Source organism: Drosophila novamexicana, unplaced genomic scaffold, assembly GCF_003285875.2.
Source record: "Drosophila novamexicana strain 15010-1031.04,08,12 unplaced genomic scaffold, DnovRS2.1 tig00001151-arrow-arrow-pilon, whole genome shotgun sequence".
Lineage (NCBI taxonomy): Eukaryota > Metazoa > Arthropoda > Insecta > Diptera > Drosophilidae > Drosophila > Drosophila novamexicana.
This window is the reverse complement of record NW_020824842.1, coordinates 207,097-234,340: the sequence shown is the minus strand read 5'-3', so window position 1 is coordinate 234,340 and position 27,244 is coordinate 207,097. Positions and strand designations below refer to the sequence as shown.

The 27,244-nt window shown below is 39.9% G+C and overlaps 3 protein-coding genes across 4 annotated transcripts; 2 read left to right on the top strand and 1 right to left on the bottom strand.

The window, feature by feature from the left end:
- The first annotated feature begins 695 nt into the window (after positions 1-695).
- On the top strand, positions 696-9,610 carry LOC115766489 (dopamine D2-like receptor). Of its 2 annotated transcripts, none has more exons than XM_030710453.1 (8): positions 696-799; positions 894-1,146; positions 1,421-1,719; positions 7,657-7,709; positions 7,761-7,902; positions 8,516-8,656; positions 8,900-9,000; positions 9,114-9,610. In XM_030710453.1, exons 1-8 carry the CDS (start codon positions 741-743, stop codon positions 9,323-9,325), a joined length of 1,260 nt encoding a protein of 419 aa, XP_030566313.1. In that variant the 5' UTR covers positions 696-740; the 3' UTR covers positions 9,326-9,610. The 2 variants fall into 2 exon arrangements, with proteins under 2 accessions (XP_030566313.1, XP_030566312.1); XM_030710452.1 differs by having other exon boundaries at positions 7,654-7,709.
- On the bottom strand, positions 3,239-5,218 carry LOC115766490 (centrosomin-like). Its single transcript, XM_030710454.1, has 7 exons — positions 4,962-5,218; positions 4,511-4,884; positions 4,398-4,454; positions 4,160-4,342; positions 3,956-4,102; positions 3,512-3,778; positions 3,239-3,446 (listed from the first exon to the last, which is right to left on the bottom strand). The coding sequence occupies exons 1-7, from the start codon at positions 4,987-4,989 to the stop codon at positions 3,324-3,326; spliced, it is 1,179 nt and encodes a 392-aa protein (XP_030566314.1). The 5' UTR covers positions 4,990-5,218; the 3' UTR covers positions 3,239-3,323.
- A 15,311-nt stretch (positions 9,611-24,921) lies between the features above and the next one.
- LOC115766391 (alpha-tubulin N-acetyltransferase 1) lies at positions 24,922-25,964 on the top strand. The gene has a single exon (XM_030710303.1). The coding sequence runs from the start codon at positions 25,043-25,045 to the stop codon at positions 25,790-25,792; it is 750 nt and encodes a 249-aa protein (XP_030566163.1). The 5' UTR covers positions 24,922-25,042; the 3' UTR covers positions 25,793-25,964.
- Positions 25,965-27,244: the final 1,280 nt, after the last annotated feature.

The window sequence follows — 27,244 nt, the reverse complement described above, 5'->3', positions numbered from 1 at the left end:
TTAGGATCAAATTGACATCGTTAAATGTATTTGTATTGGCAGCGATAGCAAGTCCTATCTGCAAAATGGAATCCATTCATCTTTGGTGCGCTGTCCAAAGCGGCATAACAAAGGACAGCCAATAGAAATTTATGTCTTTTAAAGAAAAATTGTTACTCACTCAAATGATGCAAAAATAATTGTTTAAAATGACTTCTCAGGCATCCGTAGCAGATAACCTAACATTCAAAGGCTATTATGGACGTACAGATGTTGGGACTGCCCTAGGACCTACCCGGGTTCTAAGTAGACGGTATAATGGGCGTGTACAATGTTGAGGAACTATATCACAATATTCTTCGCTTTGGGGACAATAATTAATTAAAAATTATTACAAATTTCGATTGCTTTTAGTAGAGAATTGGAGAATATTTACAAAAAAAAACTGAGAAGTCCATAGACACGAGTGATAAATAAACATAGGCTTGCGAAATGTTGCTGTTAAGAAAGCCCTGCCTACCATTATACCATTGTAACCGCATCAGTCTTTTTTTTTAACTTGCATATTTCTTTTATATGTACTTTAGAAAATTACCCAAAGTGGGTCAGAAATCGGGCGCAAGAGTTTCGTTTATATTGGTTAAAGTTAAATATACCTGAGCCCTTACACAAAACTGATGAATTTTTCTCTATTTTGCGTCTATTTACAGGTGAATGGTGCATGGGCATTGCCTAATGTTGTTTGTGATTTCTATATAGCCATGGATGTGATATGCTCTACTTCATCGATATTTAATTTAGTCGCCATCTCAATAGACAGGTATAAAAAGACATTCCGTCGCTGCAGCACAGCATTGCTCTCATTCCATTCACTTATACTGGGTGGACATTCCATCTATCTTTGCTATCTGCAGATACATCGCTGTGACGCAGCCAATAAAGTATGCGAAGCACAAAAATAGTCGCCGAGTTTGCCTTACGATACTATTGGTGTGGGCGATATCGGCTGCTATTGGATCGCCGATAGTGCTGGGATTAAACAACACGCCCAATCGGGAGCCGGATGTGTGCGCCTTCTACAATGCTGACTTCATACTGTACTCATCGCTCAGCAGCTTCTATATACCATGCATCATCATGGTATTCCTCTACTGGAACATATTCAAGGTGAGCAAACAGCCGCGAGCTAATCAAAAACGGATTTGCATTTGAATTTGCATTAGATATTCATGCAGTTGACAATGAATTCAGTCTGCTGATTTAAGCACAATTTCCCATCGGATTTGTTTACACGTACATTAGCTGTTGGCATGCCCTATGAAATGAGGCGGAAGGTCAGGGTATAGGATGGGGGCTGTGGGCTGTGGGATGCAGCTCAATATTGCAAACGAAGCAGGCAAAGCTTTTACTGAACAATTTCCCATCTCTTTCTGTTGGCCAGGCGCTGCGCAGCCGTGCTCGGAAACAACGTGCTGCCCGCAAGCCGCATCTGTCGGAGCTGACGGGCGGCAGTGTCATCGAGAACATTGCACAGACACGCCGCCTGGCCGAGACGGCATTGGATAGCAGCCGGCACGCCAGCCGCATCATGCCCGACGAGCCGGCAACGAACACGGCGAGCGGCTCGAACGAGGAGGAGGATGAGAATGCCATATCGCCCGATATCGACGACTGCCACGTCATTGTGAACGATAAGTCGACTGAGTTTATGCTGGCCACAGTCGTCGAGGAAACCGGCAAGTAAGTAACTAAGTGGCCAAAACCCCCCTCCCAGTCACCACCAGGTCACCCAACGCTCCATTGAAATTGTGCTGCCAGCACTTTTCCTGTCACTGCCCGAGCCATAAAATAGAAAGTGTGAAAGGTAACTGGGTAAATGCGTGGATAGAGGGAAAATGTAAGGGCTGGGAAGCACAGTGAAGCTATGGAATGGGAGTTGGGCTCGGCGTTGGCAACTGCTTAAAAGGAAAAGCTCATAAGCATTAAGGAAAACTATGTAGCTTTGCCGAGCGGTGAATAATTTGGGGAATATTGAAAGTTGAGAATTTCAATCAATAATACCGACGGTGAACACATAAAACTTGTGCATTGTTAGCATAATATTAATTAAGAATCATATTATATAATATCAATATTTAACTCCTCAAAGTAACTTATTTTGCAAATTAATTAAGCGAAGGCAAAAACAGTATCAAGTGTTATGTACTTATTAAATCAGCTAGTCTGCGCCTAAGTGATACAACTTTTTGGCCGTAAAATTACACAAAGGGAAAATCACATTCGGAATTAAAACAAAAATACCCATTTAAGCAACTCATATTTCATACTATCCAGATTGACATTTAGTTTATTGATTTTGTTTCTGGACGTGTTTTACATTTCACGTTGAGGAAGAGAATGTGAGGATGCGTAGCTGTAATTCCGGTAATTCCCGCCAGCTGCCACCTGGCCACCTGCTAGTCAATTTTAAGTTTTTAGTTGCCATTGCTGCCACGTGCGGCACGTAAAAGATAAGCAGAGTGGAGTCTTAGTGGCTCATTGGACAGCTGCTGACACAACAAATTGGAGGTCGGCTGCCGCTTTCGCTGGCACGGACTCGAAGCACTCCCAAATGCATTTAGCGGCACCTTCCACTTAGTGGCATCCAAAGAAAATTGTCAAAGCATTCGTAATTGCAACTTCTTGGCACTGGGCCCTGTCTGGCAGGCAAAACTCAATTCACAGATTGTTCATTTGAATTCACACGCGCTGCAATAAAATGAAAATCCAAACTGAGCACTCAGCATCCCATTCGAGCAAACGTGGTAGCCAAGTCTCCGAATAGGTCTGCATCTATATCTGTATCTGTATCTGGAACTGGGATTGGGACTGTTGGCTTTTGTTGCAATTGTCGTGCTTAGAGGATTTGGCCTCTTATTAAGGGCTCCGGCAAGGGCATGCGAGTGCAGCTTTTCGGAGCAATTTCATTGCAACTACCGATTGTCTGCCACAGCATTTGCTTTCACATTTACAAAAACGAACTTGCCCCACATTGGGAAATCTTAAAATCTGTTTGGGGAATTACATACCAATTGCCACATGCCACTGTGTGGCAATTGCAATTAGTAGCACGAACCTGCAGGGATATTCCACGATTAAAGAGGAAACAAATCATAATACATAATACATAATAATGTTGAGACAACTACCGCGAGTAGGGTAGAAATATTATATGACTGTACTTTTATGTTTGTGATATTTTCAATTTTTCAATCTATGTCCCTCGTTTCGGTAATTTTTTTTTATTCCACAATAATCAACAACTGAAATAACTAAAATATTGGACCTTTTGAAATGTGGCACGATTATTTCGAGTACTGGCGGCCCCAACACTTAACAAATTGACGAAGTCCGGTAAAACTGGACTTGGCATGGCCACGCAAGTGTTTACCTGAGGAGCGTACCTTAGCAGGTTGGGGACTGTCATCCTAGAGGCAAGAATGAAACTATATTTAACTGTGTGTATGAATGAAGTGGATTGATTGATGAGCACCTCTTCAACTGGCGCTGAGTGCGAGAACCGTGATGACTCGGCTGAGCAAGAGCCTAGCAGATCCTGCGATGATACTTCAGAGTTAATTTGTGAGCTGCTTGAGCTACTCTCTACATTCATATTGCTGGCACAGTCCAGTCCATGCGATTGCGTCCACTTTATGATATCCTCTGTAATATTGTGAATTTCCACTTTTGACTCCATTATAGCAGCTTTATAATTGGCCAGCAATTCCCGTGAGAAGCTCTCTTTAAGATCCGTCGTGTCCTTTGGGATGGATTAGAAACAGTCAGACAAATTTCAGCAGAGTGAGTCGATCGACTCTATCGATAGTTTTAGGGGCTTAGGGATTACAACAATCGGTACCGAATACATTGGATGGTATAAATGTATTCAGCATTAAATATTCAGCAAAACTATCTACACTATGGCATAAGCACTTACTAAGAGGTTCTGCACAGTTATTGTCGCTTCTTTTAACAACTCATTCTGACAATTCAGTTCGGGCAGAATGTCATTCATCTTCTTTATAAAGCCCAGTTTCTCAACCAAGCACGCATCTAGCTCTTTCTTTTGTATCTCCATCATTTGCTAAGAGTTCCGATTAATTTGCACATAATCGCATAATGTTACATTTAAAGTACTTACATTCGCCATGAGGCTGAACCTGTAATGCTGTTGGAGTAGGCTCATCATATCGGAATTTTCGGCGGTACTCTCCTTAAGTTTCTCCTCGTAGGAGAGTATTTCCTTATCCCGTTCGGACAGTTCCCTTTTCAATTGTTCAATTTGCCTTTTAGCCTTATGTAGATCGTCGGCTTGTCGAGACAGCTGCACAATGTATGTGAGCCTGTGTAGTGTGTAGGAAATGGATTCGCGTACTAACCTTTTCTTCCATACGCTTCAGATCTTTGGCGAAGAGCGCTTCCAGGGGCTTTTCATCCTGAAAGGAAATCGATGAGTATTCCTATCTTTAAAAGCTATAAGCATTATTTTGACCTGCAAGTGTGCTACGTAGCCTTCCAGTTCAGCAATTTTCGCTTGACTCTCCATGACGAACTCCCTTTCCTTGTCCTCGTGCTCGGATATTGCATCTGCAGCATCCTTCAACAGTTGCGTCTTCTCGCCGACCTCTAGGCGCAGCGCATGGATCACACTTTTGGCGTCTTCCAACTCGTTAGCCAATGCCTCGTTGGAAGTATTGGCACGTGCGCCATCTTCGTTAACCTGCTCTTTAAAGTGAAGACGAAGCTTCAGGTTAAAGTTTTCATTACGCAATCTAATAATTTCCTCATCCAGCTCGCGAGCGGAACGTCCATGTAGGGACTGGGATACCTTACGCTTCGGGGTGTCATCACAACTTTTATTATAATCTGTTGGTGGAGAAAAAATCACATAATTAATAATGAACACAGTATTCGCTAAAAGCAATACTCGAATGTGATTTAACCATTTGGTGAAGAGCCCTTGGAATCCATTGCTCGATTCTTGCTTTCTGCCTATACCGTAAATAAGTATATAAAAAATATATATTTTTAGCAGAACCGATTTAGACAGTATTAAAATAAAGCATTTCACGTTGGCAGTCGAATCCAATTTTAAAAAATCTCTCTCGAATAACGCGCGGCAGCGATCACACAATTAATTAAGTCTTGCTCCAAAAGTTTGTTTAATTTAAAAAATATTACGTGAGAAATATGTTCGTAATGTTTATAAAATAATTTTAAAATGAATAACTCGGCATACTAAGGTAACCAAAATATATTTGGTTAAGGCGATGTATGGTATGCTGATTTATCTATGGCAGCTGAAAAGCGTACTAGACGGAAATTTCATGAGTCCTGAGAGCAAAAAGAAGTCTACAACTTGAACGAACTTAAGCGAAAAGCTACTGTGGTCCATGTGGAAGTAAAAGCGAAGCCACCCGTAACATACATAATATTGGCAACCAATTGCTGCGAGGAGCTATCTAATCGGAATTTTGGCAGAGTATCCTCCAATGCTCCCTTTAGTGCTGTCATCCATTCCTGGTATCGCAGGATTACCGCCAACCTACCCGTTCTGCAAAAGGTGTTAAACACGCGCTGTTTTAAGACTAGATTCAAAAAATTTTTATATATTTTAAAGGATCGGAGGGCTTAATTGAACTTGTTTATTAGTACAAAAAATGTCACAAATCGAACGCTGCGTTCGACGAGAGACAATGCGGTTTATCCGAGGCTCTTCATTATTTGCCTAGTGCAACCGATCGAAAAACGTAAAGTGCTCGGAGGAAGGCATATACTACGTAAAATCTTGATGAGCGGCTGGACATTTAATCTATGGGAAAGCATGTTAGCCTCCTTATACGCATTCCACCACTGCAATCGAAAGGGACGACTGAAATCGTGAACCTACGATTGGACTGGTCCTATACGGATAAGCTTCATAAACTCCCCCACTGCTAGTATTGCCTTGGGCCTTTGCCGGTTGCTTCAAATTTGCGAGGCGTACTTCATAAGTCTACTTCAAGCGACGGAACACATCAATGTCACGTTTCAAATTCCAAATAATGCTAACATTATTAGCTGACTTGACGCGAACTTGTATCTCATTGCTTTTTAGAGTTTTCAATTTGGCATTTTTAGATAGGTTTGGTATATACTGAGCCATATAAATATATTTCACTGATGACGCTGAGCTCCATATATATATACATATATATATATATATATTTCTTTCTGATTTTTTACGCGTGCTGTGAGAGTCTAACTATAATGAGTTCCAGCCTACAAGCAGCGTAGCTCCTGCTTTTGAACTGTCAACGCCTACTTATGTGCTCTGGAAACAATTGCGGGAATGTCTTAAGTTGTTTTAGAAGTTTGAGTTAGCCTTATCCTTATCACAAAAACTCGATTATAATTATTTTAGTATATTAATGGGCTTAAAGAAATATGTTGAGGATGTTGGGTACGCACTTCGTTACTTTGGTACTCATACTCCATTAATGCCAAGTCCACTTGTCCTGTGAAGAATATTGATAGACATATTGATAGAGTACCCAAAATACGAGCTATTTATTGGGTTGCGCTTTTAATACTCTTTGGAGATCTTTGTTATGTCAATGCACTAAAGCTAACAAATTGTTCGAGTGTTTAACCAATACCTTTAAGATCGGTTTGCTCCGCACACGTGCACCCAGGTCTTGATTCGAACCTTGGTTCGCCACCCTAGAAAACGACACTCGATAAAAAACTCCCTCATGGAAGAAAGTTTTTAAAATACCTACAGCAAGTATAAAACACTATAAATTTATTGCATTATGCACAAAGAATAATCATATCGTGTATTTGGCTGAGTTAACAGACAGGCTTCGAATATATCCTTTTTATCAGTTGCATTGGGCTCTGACTGACGAGCCTGGGAAAAAAGTGAAACACTTGGTAGGTGAGTGAGAGAGATGCCAATAGATATTGGCCATAACACAGCGCGAACGTTAAGCACAGTCAATTAGCGATCTGATGGGCTCTTTAATCCAATAAGGACATGAAATGAAACCATTATTGATAGGCGGCTGGTTACGCAGGCAGGCGGACAGGCGACAGGAGACAGGAGGGCGGTCTGAGAAGCGGTCAACCCGACAATCGACGGAATGAGCAAACCATATTGAAAACTTTTTACCAAAGGGCTGCCGCGACCGAACATAATTGGGAAAAAAGAAACCTCCGTCTGTCGGTCTCTGACCGCTTGCTGTTTAATTAGTCGACACCGTCTCCGCCTCTACATCCGCCTACGCGCCCAACCTAGAGTTGGACCGATAGACAGGCAGAGAAAAATAAATCTCAATAATTCAATTAATGCGTCACTTAATTAAAACTCAATTTTTGCCTTGTTTTTAATTGACATTGCTCCTTGTTTTCTTTTACTTTCGCCCGATGCGTCTTGCCGTGCGTCGCTTGTCACACTTGGCTCTGCCTCTGGATGTTGCCGTTGACTGCACGGTCTGTCTTTGATTGATTGCCATTGCCGGATTGCGTATGATTGCCACATTTTTATGATCATTATGATCATCATCATCATAATCGTCGTCGTCGTCGTCGTGGACGTTGCACCTTGCACCTCCATGTCCCTTGTTCCCGCTGCTGCCTTGGTCCTCGTGACAGCAGTGTTGTGGCACAGATCACCACACAGCCGCAGCTGGTTGTTGCCGATCCGAATGGTAATCATGATTCTGGTTATGCAGCATCAAACGTTGACGATGTCCTTGCAGGAGTGAGCGTTGGCGCCGCCGTTAGCAGCACAACGCCGCCGGACAGTCCGGTGCCCAGCGGCGCCACTTTGCAGCGCTCCAGTGTCAGCAGCCGGCGCAACACAGCCGAGGACTCGCCCAAGCGCGGCGAGCCAGCCCTCAGGTATGTTCATATATACAACTATTAAAATCATACGTAAATCTCTTAAAAAAAATCCCGCGGGCCAAAAACCAAATCAATTCAAATGTTGCCTTCGTATGTCGAAGAAGTGAATTAAAATCTTAATTTATTTTTATCTGTTTATTAATATTAGCTTAAAAACTCTTTTGCAATTTACACAGATTTCGATGCGTCTGTCGAGGAGTTGTTAAAACGAAATAATTTAATTAGCAAAACTGTTACGCTAGGATTTTTATACTTTGCTTTACTTTAAATATGAAGATATAAATTCATTAGGTATATATAATACCATGGGACTTTAGCCATTCTACCGCTACGGGGGCAACTTTCAACTTTCCACAATTTTTATTTATGTTCTTATTATTATTCTTTGTTCTGTTGCCTAAATAACTGGGTCACTTGGACAACCCATTTACCGAGTTGAAAGTAAAGTGACGATAATAATTCTCGTCATTGTCAAAACATGGTTTCCTTTTACAATAAGTGCAGTGTAGACATTTAGTAAATACACTATATATCATGCATTAGCTGCTGTGCTTATTCGAGTTATGTGCTGACCACATGCTTTTGTGTGTTTTGCTCTTGTGTTTTGCAGCAGCAGCGTTGCCATGAAGCCATTGTCCTTTGTGCGCTACGGCGTGCAGGAGGCCATGACTTTGGCACGCAACGACTCAACGCTATCGACCACATCGAAGACGTCCTCGCGCAAGGATAAGAAAAACTCGCAGGCGTCAAGGTGAGTAACAGTCCGACGCCGACAAATAGCCAAATTGCAGTTATTAGTTTGATTTGGCTAATAGCTCGACTCAACTTGCCACCGCACTCACAATACTCACTTTCTCTCTCTCTGCCTTGTTGTATTTTTGTTTCTCTCTCTCTTTCTACTACTAACTCACTGCTGCATGCAACTTTAAATGCAATTTATTATGGCTCATTATTCTGTTGCTGCTGCCGCTTGCGTGTGGGCTCTGGATCGTAGATTCACAATATACAAGGTTCACAAGGCCTCGAAAAAGAAACGCGAAAAATCGTCGGCGAAAAAGGAACGCAAGGCCACCAAAACATTGGCCATCGTTTTGGGTAAGTCAGAGCTAAATGGCGGCCAATTTTGGCCACGATTTGCGTTTTGAGTACAATAATTGATACCCTAACAACTGGTTTTTGTGTGTATGTGTATGTGTGTATTCCAAAAGGCGTCTTTCTCTTCTGCTGGCTACCATTCTTTACGTGCAACATCATGGATGCCATGTGCGCCAAATTCAATGAAGACTGCCGGCCGGGTCTGACGGCGTTTATGCTGACGACTTGGCTGGGCTATATCAATAGCTTTGTCAATCCGGTTATCTATACGATATTCAATCCAGAATTTCGCAAAGCATTCAAAAAGATCATGCACATGGGGTGATTATTAACAATACCAACAACAACAACAACAACTTCTGCAATAACAACAACAACTACTAAAACAACAACAGTTGACAGGAAACAACAAGCAAGGCAATTAGATGATGCTTTGTTTTCTTTTAAGCTCATCAATATGAACGTTCCCGAAAATCGATTAACGACAATCGTCAAGTCGATTAGGTCGATTAGTTCGATAACTCAAAACTCGAAACTGTGCCAAAAGCAACAAAATGAAATTGAACTCAAAGCTCGAAACTCAATTAGACTCGTAAGATTGTTAATAGTCAAAACTAAATAAGCATATAAAATATATATACACTTGTATATTTAAATATATATATACAGTATATAGGTTATGTATATAGCTCTGTAAATAGCGTCTAAAATTTAATTTAAATCTGTTATATGTCTTGTATTCGATTGTAGTTATCTGTTAAGTACTCTGAGCTGTAGGCTAGGCACAAATTTTAAACATTTAGCTAATGTCTAACATAAACTTGTAGTTAATTTCAGCATATAATATATATATATATATATATATATATATATATTTATATTGTATCGTTACTTGATGTGAGATCATTTTAGCCTCTAAGACGTATTTCGCTTTCATGATCTATAGAAAACATGGTTTTATATAATTACTATGTGTATATGTATGTTTACTTTACATATCACGCATTCAGTTTGTGTACGTTTTTACCTCGGGGACTAGGCACAGCTTGCATCTACACCCTGTACTGCCCCAACGAGACATTTTGATAACCTGTTAAGCAAATTCAACAATGGCAGAGCATATCCTTACCAGAAGCAACTATAACCACGATGCTAAATTTGAAATAACCCCTCCCCAATCCCACCCCCTTTTGATACTTGTCTTCAATGCTGCGTTTACCCTAGTTAAAATATTAAGAAAACAAAAACAAAATATTGAACGACGGCACACATCCTATCGATGGGATGTGTTCCTTTCAAATAAGGTATCCAGATTAAACTATGCTCTACTGCTAATTAAATTAGTACCAAGCAGTGGCTCAAAGTCAGCGCCCCACACGAATTCATCGAGCAAAAGAGATATAGAGAAATATTAAAGATAATTGATATGCGGGCTGTTCAATTAGTCAAGCTGTAATCGATGAGCTATCGATTACTTTCTAACGTGGTACGATAACGATATGTTAATTGATATATAGCAGTGAATGAGCGTTACCCAACACTTAGTTAGCCGATAAATTGGCTTATCGAATTGAAATTTTATGAAACCCGTCCTTACACTTATTATTCCCTAACTCCCATAAAAGACTATCATTTCTATCCAAGCCCAACTATTAGAAGCAATCAATTCGTTCATCCATCGCTACTTGGCTACTTGGCGACTTGCAAAGCTTATCGATAGATCGAGACATCAAGCTGAAGTACAGAATGAAACTTGACAAGCAGGCGACAAATGCACGCACACGCACACTGAAACAAATGAGCCCCAAACAAACAAAAATATAAAAACATGTTTAAAAACGGCGCTGAATTTGACTCAACTGCTTGAACCACATCCTTGGGTTGTATTCTCAAAGAATGACAGTTCTACAAAATAGATCCATGTGGGAGATATACATAAAAACAAATAATGTCATTAGTAAAATGTAAGAGCATTTAAAACTAGCTTAAGCCACTTGTTTAATAACGTTCTAAGTAAGTGCGCGAAAAAATACTCATTCAGTATTTTTTGTATGGTCATGTCTAGACATATACCCCTAAGATAAGCACTGGAAGAAAAAATAGTAATAAAAATAATCTAAATCTAATACGTACTAGAAAATGGTACTTAAAAAGAATTATACCATAAGTTGCATCAGGGTATCTAAAGCGTAGGCGTACAAATTACTAGAGGTAAGCGCAAGCTAGCGCATAAATTTCTATTTACAAATAGAAAAAAATAAATTTATCAAAACTAGCTAAGGAACTTTAATAGCATGAAAACTTGATTTGAAACCTGGACCGAAATACTCGCCCATTAAAAAACAGATGCCGTCTTAAATTTGCTTATGCTGTAGTGCTATGTGGAACTGGCTTTGGAACGGATCAGGATCTAGAACAAGATCACACTACTACACTAACTATATATTTATACTAGACATAAGCGTCACAGTGCGGCTGTGCGTTAACCCATCCACGAATACACTAAAAATCAGTTGGAAAGAATATATAAAAAAAAATGGAACTAGAATATGCAAGCAAAGAGTCTTAATTTCGAAATACTTTGAGTACGCCCCTTACTCACAAACAAAGAAATAAACAAATGGTAACGAATTTAAATCGGCATCATGATACACAATCACACACACAACACATCTCATACTTCATACACACATATTTAGATTTTGGTCCCCGATTTCAATAACCGTCCTCTTCGTTGTTTCTATGTGACAAATAATGTAAAATTCAATAAAAAGTCAAACATTTAAAGAATATTTAAAAAATGATAAGCTAAAATAATACATTTTAAGTACTTACTCCTCGAGAGAGGCATACATACGCTGAGAATTACATATGAGCATGTATGTACTCACATGTACGCTAAATGTTTCCATCTCATAATTATGGAACCTTATGGGAAAAGCTGAAAACATTTTTATACTTTTCCATAAAGAAATAAGAAAAAGAAACCAAATAGAAAATTTAATGGAAATATAGGTGTTTTTTTTATATTAGCAAAAATAATCCCAAAATACTCGAGATTCTTAAAGATGCGTTATGTGTGTTAGTTAAATAGATCAAAGCACTCAAAATGGCAAGAAAAAGTGTGGCTGCTCGAGTGAAAATCAACAATTTCAAAAAAAAAGAGAAGCAGAAACATAAACGGAGCATCCAATCGAATGCTTTAGTTAAGCTCTTCCAAAGAAAACGCTTATTAGTTATAGAAAAGTGGTCGGAGAGTTTCAGTTTTAAACAGGCACACAAATTATATGATTGATAGATGGAATGGATATGCCACCCAATAGATTCGAGCTGGGTAATGTTAATCATCATTAAGTAAGTACATTATATAAATACTTGCGAGTGTTATTGGGTTCTCAATTTGTTTAAATTTGTTTATATAAATCAATTAATCAATTGTTACATTTGTTTTCTAATTGTTAAAACGTCAGTACATAAGTATTTAAGATCATACTCTTAAGGACCTTCCACATTATCATGACCATGATTATGACCATAACCATGATTATGATTATAATTGTGTAATATGTAATGCAACCTTAAAGGCAACTGCAATGACAAAGAGGCTAAAGCAAAATAGTGAAAAATTCTCATATAACAAAAGACCTAAGTAGTACAGTAAGACCACAATAAAAAGCACAACAATTAACATTAAAAATAAATAAAGGCAAATAAATAAATTGAGAAATAAAAAAAGAATAGACAAAACTGAAACTATTTTAAAGCAATGATAATGTTATTTTTTTTTTAGAATTAAATCAAATCTAAATGAATTAAAGTAATAAACAAAAGGATATTTATAAGCGTGAATGGGCTGCAAAAAACCCCGAGTTAAAATTAAAAGCAAACTATTTCGACTTTATGCAAGCATAATTACCATAGCATTAACTATAGCAAAAAGAAGTAATGAAAGAAAGGCGATGAAAGGCACGGAGAAAACATAAAAAGTATACATTAAATAAACATAAAAATGAAAATATTTCAAACCAAAAAACATGTTGTTTTACTACTAAGTTGGAACTCTTTGTGAACACACTTAATTTCAGTTTCAGCTTTCAGAAATCAGGAATAGCACATCTTTTCTTTTACAAAGTCAAATCTAGTCTGTGTTAAAGGTGGGTCAAGTGTACTCTTAGTCCTTGCCCACCCTACATTGTCATGAAAAGATTTCTCAGGCATATTCGGTGTCGATTGGCAGTACATGACTGAATTTTTGGCATTTACCCCGAGCAGCTGTATGTGCCACACACGCACGTACACACACACATTGTACATATATATCAACATTATATAGCATTTATATGAGCTGATAATAAAATTCCAATAAGCATTAAACGAAATAAAAATACTTCCACAAGACAAACAAGCACAACAATGGCAATCGAACTTGGCGGAAATAGGCAAAGGCTGAGCAAAGCTTTAAGTAACTGGCAAAATGACGAAGGCCAAGCCCAAATGGCTGCTCAAAATCAATTCAAGACCCCCCCCCCCATTGAGCCCATGCGGAAAAGAAGGAAAACCCGAAACCAAAACGTAACTAAAAGCGTCTAAATAGATAAATGCATAGTAGTTTTTGTTGTTGCCACGCAATGGTCCACCTTCTTTGCCGCCCCAAACGTCGTCAGCTTCTAATGGATACTTAGCAGCCGAATTCAAATGGCCGCGTGTGAGTATGTGTGCGTGCATATTGGATATATACGTATGTATTTATTATATGATGTGCTAGCTTGCGCTGAAGGGTAAAGAGAAAACACTTTGAGTACAGCTAAAAGTATTGAATTACAGTAAATTAAATTAGATTAAACGTATTTTTAAATAGCCAAATTAAAATCTTTGAAAATCAATTCGTTTCTGTCCCTATCTTATGCTGGGAAATTATTCCACAAGCCTGACAATATATGCTTACCTATTCTTACCATTTCCTTTTGCCAGTGCAGAGTGTCAGTCAACCATTTTATGGTGTGCTTAACGACTGCCCGAACCCGTCGCGTCGCTCAACTTTATGCTGTACTGCTGCCCATCCATTGCTCATAAGTACAAATGTAAAAAGGGCAACCGAGCAGTCGACCCTAGAACCAAGAAGTCCAATGGACAACGGCAAGGAACAGACGCTGCGGCCACCCCAAACCCCGGGCGGCACTTACTCATAAGCATTGAATTCCAAGAAGCCGTCCAGTTGCAGGCAGTCTGCTGTGCGGGCGGCTGTGTCCATAACTAATTCTCACTAAATGATGTACTAAAGTGTACCAGTAACCGTCACCCTAGACTCGAACCTCACGACACACACACACATGCATGTGTGGGGGTGTGCAAAGTCTTGCGCCTGGAGCGATATCTTATCGCTACATTCACTGGGTGGCGATAATTGACAGACCATTAACGTTTAGACTCTAAAAGCTAAAGTAGCAAATGCCATACACACTCCAGACGCCCCTCAACCCTGACCAAGCGTTAGATTCAAGCAAATATGCATTGCAAGTATATAGCCAAGCCGTTAAAGGCACTCCATCCACCGGCCTAGTTCTACAGCCACACACACATACATACTCGCAGGCTAGCAGGCCAGCAGGCTGCACTGCAACCATAACCCACTTCGACGCCCTCTCACATTCCCAGCCATCGAATCGCCCCCATTCTATGGAGTTGTCTGAAAGTCTTTTTCAATATACTTTAGCTGCCTCTGGTCGTTTTAGCTATCGTTTTGCCTGCTGTTCTACATCTTCTGGTGATTTGGGATTTTGCAATTGATTTAGAAAAGCCATTGAAATGCACACACACCCACACACACACACCCACACTTACACAATCATTTTGTTGAGCTTGTGGCCCTGTCTGTCGCCGTACGCAAGTATACTTTGCGAGACATCCGTTTTGGTTATTCCCAGAAAGTGACTAGAATGAGTGAGCGAGAGGGAAAGAGAGCAAAACACGCTTCAAACTATCTATTCAAATTATAACAAAGCAAGCGACAGACAGCAAAAAACATTTTAATTTATTAAGAAAAAGACTTGCCAAATAATTTATCAAAGCAATTTCATCAACTGCACCGTACCAAGCTTAGCTCAAGCCCAGTGCGTAGCACCACAAGTACAAATGTGTGCAATAAATATAAGCGAACACAAAGAAACAATACGAAAGATAGCCGAACAAAAGAAACCAAATACTACAAAGAAATAAACCGAAAAATAATTAAAAGTGTGACGGACCGAGGTGTCAACGAATTCATTAAGCTCTGGATAATTAAAACGACGATTTTCAAACAATTTGCTTACTTAATACTTTTGCATACTCTGATTCCACAGGCAGCAAGAGACTGCTTAGTTAAATATTCCAAATAAGATATATTCCTGCCAAATCTGCCAACCGAATCTGTTCGTACCGAATCTGCTCGAATCTAAACTGCATATTCATTTTCATTACTATATACTTACCACTTAAATATCAAAAAAAAAAAAAAAAAAGAAACAAAAAAAAACAGCCGCATGGTTAGGTTTTTAATTATATAAAATGTCTGAAGAGGGCATTCATATCTTTGGTCCTAACCATTGCATTTATCTAACTATATGTATTTGGTAGATATCATTTTTTTAAGTTGAGGTCAATTATTGACTTAATATTTTCAGTAGAACGGGCGCGTGAATGTAAATCAAAAGTGGATTGTTTCTTTAAACTTTTGAAAATATGAGAAATTAAGATTGAACACAAAACTTGGGCTCAATAACGAAGGTTCATGGTTCAGGAGCTAAAAGCAGGTAGTTAGTTCAAAGCATAAACCGAACCTACGACAATTTTTTATGCGTTTGCAATCCTGAACATCATGTCGAATTCTCAACTTACTGAAAACTCTTCCATTTACAGATGCAGAATGGGTAAATAAAACGGGCAAGAGATAGTACCGATAGTCTTGATAGTCTGTAATATTTATGCACGCTTGAAAATTAATAAGAAAAATACATCTCTTTTGTTAATCATATATCGTTCTATATTGAACTTAATATGTGTGCATTATTAAGGAGAGAAGTTTTATAGCTGAACCAATATTTAATTATTATATTATAGACTAAAGTAAGGTGGAGTAATTAAGGTTTAACAAATGTTAAACAGTAAGGTTAAACAAATGTTTGATGCAAAAGCAGCTTTCAACTTTTTGGAAGTGTATACAGTTCACACCTAGCTTACAAAGAAGGTTTGTCTACTTGACGAAGCAAACAGTTGCGCATTGTTTAAAGAGAGAAAAACACCATCGGCATCAGCATTAGCATCATCATCATCTTCTTCATAGTCGGGATCATGATTAAAGCAGCTGCGTTTCGCATTTAGTTGGCCACAAGTGCGACAATTGTGCGGCTTAAGCGTCGCAAGTTGGCCCTGCTTAGCCCACGGTCGTGACATTATCAAAAAAATGTTTCATGCCGCAACATAAAATGGGAAAATCCCGCAAGAGCAGCCAGAATTCAGGTGCAAAGCGTGAAAAGTACAAGAGCGAGTGAGATGAAGCGATCCAAAAAAAAGGTAGGGCAACGGCAAAAAATAACTTAGAATGCGTTTCACAAAATGGTGTAAAAAAACTTTTGTTGACGTCTCGCATTACAGGTGCAAAATGGCGACGTTGACAATGAGGGTGAATGACTGAGGGAGAGGGGACAACCGGAAACGGATGGGAGAAGGGAAAGCAGAGGATAGCGGGACAATCACAAAAAAAAAAAATGGTCAACGCGCACAGATGGGACACGGAGCAAATACAACGAGTCAAATTTGTTTGCTGGCAGTTATTTTGATTGCATTTCATTCCAGCTAGAAGGATGCCTGGCCGGCTGCTTGCCTTTGCCCCGCCAGGATAACTGTCGGAAGAGCCGCATAAATATTAAACAGTCCTGATGCCCGATAAGCGGCTGTTGCTGCTGTTGCTGAAGCCATTTGCCGCAGGTTTTTGGGTCTTGATTAGGCCAAACCAGTCCTGGCCATAAGTTGAAAATTTTATGCCTTACCAAACAAGGGCAGCCGATGCTGAGCCGCATCCTGGCCCCTGACCTCGGGCCGGAAGCTAGCTTCAGCGAACCAAAGTCAAATCGAAAAATAGTTTCAATGTTAAGAACAAAATATTAATATGTTTCTGCAAAATAGCGCAAAAGTAAAAGTGAAAGACCCTCTGCATCTATGCCCACACATATATATACACATATTTATATAGTACGTCTGTGTGTGTGTGTGTGCTTGCATGTGTGTCTGTCTGGCATCTCCTGTCGAGTTGGCTTCCCTCATAAAACTCAAATATTTTAACAGCGTGCAGCATGCCAGCGCAACTCCTTTTCAAAATTCGTTGGACTACTCGCACTCAGTCGACGCTGACAAGCGACTTTCGGGTCCCAGCGGATCGGGTCTAGGGACCAAGTGGGCCGCGGTGCAATCAAGCATGGCTCCATGTGGGATGTGGATTACTGGGAGGCCAGTCGTTTCAGCTTTACGCTTAAAAACTTCACGCCCGGTAAACTGCACACCCAACAAATTTATAAAATTTCACAGTCAAACAAAAAAAAATAAAATTAAAATGAAAAAGAAAAAAACAGAATCCATTGCCTAAAAGGTTTTTGTCTTTCTACTTCATTGCCCTGCCAGCTCATCTTAACTTGCCGCAAAGCACACACACACACGCACAGCTTAAACACAAATTCACATGTATGTGTGTGTGTGTGCTTTGTGTATTTTTGACTTTAAGGTAACATATGAGAACGGACAGCACGGAGTTTACAAAGTATGTATTTCAATATTTTCGTGCTCGGCTGGCTAACTACGACAGCAGCTGGCAGCGTGTTTACCCTGTAATTTGTATATATCCATATACTATCTAAATATATTTTTTTTTAATAAAAATACTATTTCCAACTGTCTAATTTAATATGGCGCCTGAAACTACTTTTACTATGTATACTGAAATTTGTTATTATATGTAGTTTCTTTACTTTATATTTTGTATAAATACGCAGCCATATGTGTACACTATAATACAGGCTATCTCACAGTCGAGTGCACTAGATATTAAACGATTCTTTTCTGCTTCGCCTTTGGCGATATACGAAAAACAACAGCAATAACAAAGATAACCACTTGACTGACTTTGTGGTGCGTGAAAATGAACTGCTGCCAAACTGCAATATGTAGGTACACATATGTGGTATACTCTGGGCCACACAGCCTGCAAAAGTATGGCAGTGGAAAAGCATTTTGTTTTTTATGTATTAATAAATTCAAAGAACTATGTGCTTGGGCAAATTGCCACAAATAACTAATTGTTGTTGCTGTAAGTGTCTAAATTTAGAGCAACATTTTTATTATTCTTCGGCATCAAGAAAAACTGAAAATACACTTTATCGTAAATAAAGCTTAAGCCGCAAGTAAAAATTGAAAATTTTTACATACACGTATTTATATGTTGCATATGAATTCTTAAGCTTTTAATTTAGCCATTAAAGCACATGAAAGACTTGAAAGAACAGTTATCTGATTAATTTGAAAATATAAGAGAAAGCCTTTATTCACAAGATAGTTTTCAGTCGACTCAACGCCTGCTTATACCAGCTGCTGTCCTCGACGTGCTTGATTAATCCAAATATTTAGTGTCTAATTGAAGCATTTATACGAACTGTAACGTGTTCTCTTACTATGCGTTCTGGTTGAGACACCTTAAATGCTTGACCAGTTGATTGATTTTTAATCGCCCTTGATGATTGACATTGTGATCACGGCAGCTGATTGACCGTGTCAATGATTGATTGATCTGACTGATAGTGTCAGTAGCTTATCTAATGTTATTGTGTATTGTGGCATTGATAGATCCAACTCGCTAAGTGTTCGCTTATGTTCAGAGCTCTTACCGACACACAGGCCAACCAACGACAAACCGAAAGCCAGAACAACTTAGTTGGATGCCAATGGAAAGGCAGCAGAAACAACAATAAAAACAGACATGCAATACATTGATTTTTAATCGCCCTTGATGATTGACATTGTGATCACGGCAGCTGATTGACCGTGTCAATGATTGATTGATCTGACTGATAGTGTCAGTAGCTTATCTAATGTTATTGTGTATTGTGGCATTGATAGATCCAACTCGCTAAGTGTTCGCTTATGTTCAGAGCTCTTACCGACACACAGGCCAACCAACGACAAACCGAAAGCCAGAACAACTTAGTTGGATGCCAATGGAAAGGCAGCAGAAACAACAATAAAAACAGACATGCAATACATTATGCTTCAACACCCGTCAGAGTTGTCCGTGTCAGGTTTTGGCCAGCACGAGCAACACCTGACCAAACAGTCGTTGGCTACTCCACCCACTGCCACAGCTCGCTTCAGCCAAGACATGCCAAAAAGTTTGTGTATAATGCGGTCAGAGAAAACTTTTGCCGCCCAGCCAAATACGCTGCGTATAATTAATTAAGTTTCCTATTCGACTTGTAAGTGTGTAAGTAAGTGTGTGTGTATTTGGGAGTGTAGCGAATTTAATACACACATATGAAGAGCTGCAAATATGTTTGCCATTTGCTAGCTGTTTGCACACACTTGAATTGATGTCCTGTGGCTGCTGCGATGCAACATCCCCAGTTTGCAGAGCCCATGCGGCGTATGAGCAATACTGCTGTTGCGTGGAAATGCGCTACAATGAAGTTTGGATAATAGAAGGCATCGTTGTAAGAAATCTATTTGCCAGGCGTATGCAACTCAGAATATGACATATATATACATTTTTATGATTATATTTCTGATCAATAAATTAATACAGGGTATTTAATTGCTGACCCATAAGCATTATGCTGGCGCACAAACACCAAAACTATAGATGCTGGAGGGTATGATAAAGTTGTTTGTGTCCATGTACGTAGCTGCCAGAATAAGTCATGTCAGCTCTTATTAACGTAAACATGTACTTGTATTTTCCAAGGATTCATACTGATAGAAACAGAAGGAGGCGATATGTATCATATGTATATTATAAGTTTTTTCATTCCCAGCCATATTTTGTGATTATGTTTTTCTCTTGTTGCCGTATGTAATTTCCAATAGGTGTAACTAATCGATCGTCGGACTATACTTATATAAGTGTTACCCCCAAATGGGTTGTATTTAATGCGTGTTCGTCCAGTATTCCAAGACGCAGCCAAATGGCATGAAAAATATACAAGTTGTCTTGTCATGATTTCGACTTGCTGTCCGAGTTGGAGTCAAAATGTTTTTGTGGCCAGACAAGTGCAATAGATACGGATGGGGATGGGGCAACCGCATGCTGTGCATTTTGAATGGTATTTGGACAGGGTCGAGAGCAGACCAAAACCAAAAGATGTCGCTGTTGCGATGTTGTTTTCATTTTGATGTGACAGCTACAAGTATCTTGTTTTCGTATCTTGTCGCTTGTGTGTTGCAGCTGTTCAACTAGGAGCAGTGCGAACTATTATTTATTAATTTTAATATCCTTGTCGTCGCCAGTTGTTATCCTATCAGCATTTCCACAGGCCGCATGGCCACAGGACCACAGGACATAGGACGCTCAACGCAACTTTCAGCGTGTCGCATCAACACGACTTTACGTTTGGAACGCATTTTCGTCACCACACCTTCCCCACCACAACCTACACTATATACTCCGTTTTTTCCTTGCGTTTTCCTTTTCCTAATCGAAATATGCGCCAAATCACGCTTGGGTAAGCCATCACTGGCTGAGCGTCAGTAGGATAAAGTGAAGCTACGTCATGCACAGAGGCATTTGAAATGCATTACGTTTTTTATTCCCTTGCCTTTGTTGGGATATTATTATTTAGTCACGACGCATGACACAGGCTTAGCTCTTCCATATTATAGCTTTAAAGCCACAGAAATTGCAGCTGTCTAGCACTTATCCCTGCTCTCAAAGCTCATTTGTCTATTCGTTTGGCATATAATCTTTGGAGTGCATTTATTTATAAGGGTATTTGTGGTTCGACCTCACTCTTTTTGCGAATGACACTGTCGTTGCACCATTTCTGATGCAGTTTTGATTGGCCACCGAATACCACGCATATTTCGCTGAGATTTACGGATTTACATGATAAAAAAATGTTCGAACATGCGCACCAAGGAAGATAAGGCTTTTCTACTTCAACCAAAATTTCAACAAAGATTTAACCAATTCAAGGATCTGGTAAGTAGTTAAATTATTTTTATGCAGTTTGTATATATACATTTTTTACTTAATCCTAAGGAAATTTTTCTACATTATAACTATTAGTTATGCTAAACAATGGACAATTATTATTTACATAAAATTCCCAATTGCCATTGCTCTGCAAAAAAAAAAACAAGATTGCTTGTGGAATGCCCATTATGTTCTCTAGATTCTTTTGACATCTAAATTATTTATATATATTGTGATTTTTTTTGTTGTGGAAATTAAATATCCGTAAATCTGAGCTTGGGTAGCTATATTATTTTGTGGAATGAAACTAGAATTCAAGTCAGATTTTACTAGTATGGCCTGTACAGATGTTGGTTAGCTTTCCTCTGTCTTTTCTGGTCGATAAACTGCTTAGGATGGGCATAAAAAGCAGTTGCTGTGAGTAAAATTTAGCATGAATTCGCTATCAAGCGGAACCCAACTCAAGTTCAAGTCCAAGCCCGTATCGAAAGCTGAACCTGAACCCGAACCCGAGGCCAAGGACAGGAATCAGGGCGAGGCTGCTTAGGGATAGGGATGAGTGTTTGTGTATGTGTGTGTGTGTGTGTGTGTGTATGTGTGTGTGGGTGTGTGAGTGTGTGTGTGTTTGTGGAAGGCAAGAAATCAGCAAGGCACATGCAAAATAAAACAGTTACATAACGGGCAGGAACACACAACCATACGCACACACATACACATAGAGAGAGCGAGGCAGCCGCATGCAACAAATAAGCTAAGCCCCCAGATTGTCTTATCGCATTGAATTAGGTGTCTAACCCTTATTTCAACTGCCAGAGAAACTCTGACATTTTTACGCTTATTCTCATTGTTGTTGTGGCTGCTTTGTTTTATTTTGGTGCCGCTTTCTATTTGGCCTGCTTTTGTTGATTTGCCGGCATGTATTTCGGCCGTTGAGCCCCCGGCAGCCTCTTTGCCAAGTTGTTGACACTTCGAGCATTTTCGGGGTTGTCATTTTGGCGCTCGCTTATCGCTGATTCAGGCAAAGCAACGGCGGCAGTCGTGAAAAGTGCACCCCCTCATCCAACCCCATGACAAGCGCGACGTCATTTAAATATTTATTACAATGAAATGTTTTAAATTGTTCCCCACTTCCGCTTGGCCGCCACGTTAAGGGCACAATTGTATTAAAAATGCATAAAGAGTTAACGCAAATTGCCGGTCAGCGGGACCAATGGCAACAATTATAGCCAACAACAGCTGCCAGATGCCAGGTAACTATGTTAGGTTCTTGCACCGCTCCAACCTCAGCGCGACATATCAAGGATAAGAGAGAGATACATGGTTAGCTCCTCACGGGTTACAGAGCGAGCAAGTGGGAGAAGGACAGCTGCATAGGATTTCTTTTTATCTAATTGCTTGCTAATTGGCACAAACATTTTAAATATGTGCAACTGCTAGTAAACGGTAAATAAAATCCAAGAGCATGTTCGGGGGCGTTTGGGGCGGATGTGGGTTGTATTTCGAAGCGCGATCAAAGTGCGCGCCTGCAACTCGCCAAATAACGTTGCAATATGCGCTAAAAGTTTGCGGCAGTGCAAAAGTTTGCGGCGCAGCAATTCGGTGTGGTGGCAATTTTTTGCGCTCACTTCCGCCGGAAGTCGGTAAAGTGTGCGTCTAAGTGCTCATCAGTTGGCCAGGCCACCCCGTACCAGAGCCCCACTCCCCCAAGCACACACACACAACACTCCACCACCCTGCACAGAACTGCAATGCTCATGACATGATTTCACGGCACGTTTTGGGTTGTTTTTAATGCAATCAACTCGACGGGCACCCCGCCTGTCTGCCTGTGCCCCTTGTCGTATCATGTTTGCTGTTGGTAGCAGGTCCTTTTTTTCTGTGGCTGCTGCCACTGCCACAAATTAGATTTAGTGGCAATTTATTGCTTTGTTAGCATTTCCACGTTCCACACCCAATATTCTGCCCACCGCCCATCGCCATGCTCGCCACCAACTCTTCTGTCAAAATATGCCCCGAAAATGGCACTCTCATCTGCCGCTCGTAATTTGCAATGGTGATACTGCTGCTGCTACTGCTACTGCTGCTGCTGGTTGCCTTTCGCAAAACGTATTTACTTTTTAATAATGTGTGCTTAGTAATTCTATTTGATTTTTTTATTTCACTTCGGCTTGCTCTACAATTTGGTTTATTTCGAGAGATTTTTGTTGTTTTCTTATATTTTTTATACCGTGTACCCATTAAGACCCATTAAGAAGGGTAGCACATGTGTGACAGAAATCCCGTTTTTCCTCTTACTTCCACTTGCTTAGTGTCCACCTCTTACTCTTTCCTTTTTTCATAATATTGTCGCCTTCCTATACGATTTTCATGAATTCAGGTAGGGCTTACTGTATCACTAATAGTTTTTTATTAAGTATTTGGTTTATTTAAATGGAAATGTTGTACAAATGGGTACAGGGTATCTACGGGCTGAGCACTCTGCACTCTTTCTCTTATACTTGGCGTTGGATGGGGCTTCGTCGCGGCACTTGGCAGTCGGTACACACATTAAGTAATTGAAAATTGATGCTGGCAAGAAGACACTGACTATCAAAAGTGCCGGCTGGGGGTTCGCAGGGCAAGAGTGGGGTCATTGGATTGACTCAGTCCATTTAAGAAAGTGCCTCCATTGAGTGCGTAAGCTCGTGGACTTTTCTGTTTCAAGCGCTTGGCAAATAAATACAATTCCTTTTCGAGAATTTCTTAATTTCATTTGTTGCACTTTATTTAAGATTTAGCTGAAATCCACACACACACACACACACACATAAACATATAGAAATAATATCCACGCACACCAAACATCAAAGAATAGAGAGCTACTATTTACTTCATTAATTGCGCTGTCTGAAAAATATATCCATTTACCCGCAGTTCCATTAAAATAAAGCAAAACTAACGTTGACGTTAATTTTGCATATTACCTACCAAAGCTATTATAATTATTTTTGTTCGTGTCGCACTTCAGCTTCTTCCTGCTGCAGTGTCTCCAAGGATACTCTCACTACAAGAGCCGTGTTATTTAACTGATTCTGCCAATTAGCTTTTTTTATTTTAGTACATTCGCACGCATCCAGCATGGAGCGGTTTTAATACTTTAAGCAACACTCGCATACCCTGTAGTCAGACACAAATCAGTGTATTGACTACACATTCAAATATTCTTCTATAAAATATGTGCGAAAATGAGGGAACGTGGAACATGGAACATGGGAGGCCATTATATTTAGACTTGGTTTGAATTGTAAAAAGTTTAAAAAAATAATAAAAAAAAAAAAGAAAATATGAAAATAAATAAAAAACAATATAAATCAATTGTTATTTTAAAATTTGACTAGAACGCAACCAACAAGGGAATATCATTAATTGGATATAACTTATTTGAGTATAATGTTTTTTTTTTAAATTTTTGTTCTTATTATTGATAATAGTCTTATCCTTGTTCAACGAATTACAACATAGGTTGACCCTCGAATCACACTTTCAATTTTCCTCTCCGAAATCGAGTAAACATTGTGTTTAGTTTTATAAGTGTGACTCATGCCAAGTTCTAGGAATCTAGTAGTCCTTTATTATCTAGGGGTATTGTTTAGCAGGGTTTTCAGAAAATAGAATCTAATTCAGATTTGATTTCGGCCTGCAAGCAATTTTAATTTTTCAGTTGAAAAAATTTAAGCTAAAATAATAAATTTTCCTTTTGAATTCGCAACAATAACAAACTGAATATATTTTTGCGATTTTGTGTTTAAATTTACTGAACTTAACTTTCTGTGTTTCTTTAAGTTGAAATCCAGCATGGAGTGCGCTTTCGACATAAGGCCGCTGTTTGAACGCGAGATAATTAAGGTACAGTCAGATCTGCTGCCGGAGGGCTTTCAGGGCGGACCGGAGCAGTGCATGGATATCAAGAGGAAGATGGCTTGGATTATCGACAAGATGGGCCTGCAGTCCGCTGCATCACAGGGCCTGCACACATCGGTAACAAGCGCCCGGCAAATGTGCAACAAGCAGACCATCTACCTGATGGCTTCTAAGGCCAATGAAAGCGGTAAGCTTGTTGTCACTGGTCTCCTGAAGATGGGCCCAAAGGACCTCTATCTGTTTGACGAGCGCGGACAGCTGCGCAGCCGTATAGGCACGCCTGCAGTATTGGACTTCTTTGTGCATGGCTCTCACCAGCGGCGCGGTCTGGGCAAGCGCCTCTTTGATAACATGTTGACCGACCTCGGTTTGAAGTTATGCAAATGCGCGGTGGATCGACCCTCGGCCATGATGACCGCTTTTCTGGCCAAGCACTACGGACTGGTGCGCACCATTGCCCAGGCCAACAATTATGTCCTGTTCGAAGGATTCTTTGGCAACAACGACGGCAACTCGACAGACGGCAAGGACAGCAAGCCAAAGTCGCAATTGAAGTCGCCGGAAAAAGCCGAAAAGGAACTAAAGGTGCTTAGCATGGCTGAAATAATGGAAGCTGGTAAAAGACACTCTCGAGATAATAGACTTAATTTGAAGCGTAGCGGAGATACCAGAAGCTGGCAATAAAAATATACGAAGCCGTACTAGACAGGACGCGACTAGACTCAACTGTGGACCGAACTGGTTTAAACGTAGCGACTCGAGATAGGTATTATATTTGTATCCTACTACACTATACGTTTGCCATTTCTAAACTGTATTTGTCTCACAAATAAATGAAGAATATATCGAATGATAAAGTTGCCGAATCTCAAATTAATATCTTAAATTTATTGGCTTAAGGTTTACCAAATAAAACAGTTTCTTGGGACTGAAATTGAGCCCAATGCTTCTGATCTCTAGTTCAGAAATATATTCGAAAATTGGCCAATTAACCAGATATTTAAAACCAATGCGATATTATACTATAACACACTAACTATATAGTTATTATACTATAACACACTAACTATATAGTTGTTGTTGTTGTTGTTGTAAGCGTGATTGTATGGGTTGCTGTTATTCTTGTTGTTTTCGTTGTTGTTGTTGTTGTTGTTGTTATTGTTGCCACCATCGTTTTTTGCTTGTATTTGCATAGTTTCATTTTCATTAAACTTTTATTTACCGCCACGTTGCCAAATGCCAAAACTTGGCGATTAGGTTGTTAATGATTGCTGCTGTTGTTGTTATTGCTTGGTTTGCATTGCCATAACATTTAATAGGCAGCCAATAGCTGACTAGCGCAAAAGTGCGGGGCAAGTGGGCTGTGTGCGTTTCTCTGCGGACCGGTCTGGGTATCTATGGCCAGTTGAGATCCTCGCAGTTATTATGTCGCATCATTTCAACAAAGTGGCGGCACATGCAAGGCAAACAAATTTCGAGCGCGCTGTGAATTGCGAATGGAGTTTAATTTTTTGGCCATTTCGGCGACGAGCTCGGCTCTTCTAACCGCAAGGCTAGTTATATACAAATATACACATGTATAGATTATATACATATGCATGTGTATGTGCGATATGTTGGCAAGAAACAATGACGGTCAGAAAACCAAATGAAATTCTGCTGAACCAACACACAAACAGGCACAGACGCTCACACATACAGCTAGAGATAGACAAACACAATGGAAAAAATATTAAAACTCAAAATTTTTGTCACGTGTCAAACGCCATTTATGCGCTTCGTGATCGCACGCGGCTCAGTCTCGAGCTCACCCATACATCTGCACATGAGCCAAGCACACCCGCCCGCACACACACACACACACACACACAGATACGCACGCTCCAATCGCAATAGCAATACTAATACTAATGCACACACGTAGGCAGTAGCCAGGAGGACACGTAGACGACGCGTCGCAGCGGTCGCTAGAAGCAACAGAAAGTTGGATAGCGAGAGAGAAATATATCAAGAGTGGGATGGAAAGCAAAAATACGAGACTCTGTTTTTAATATACGCTTGCTAAGGGTCTTATAATTGTGTCACGCAATGTGTAACGCATTCGGGTAGAAATCCCTGTTTATATATTCTTGATCC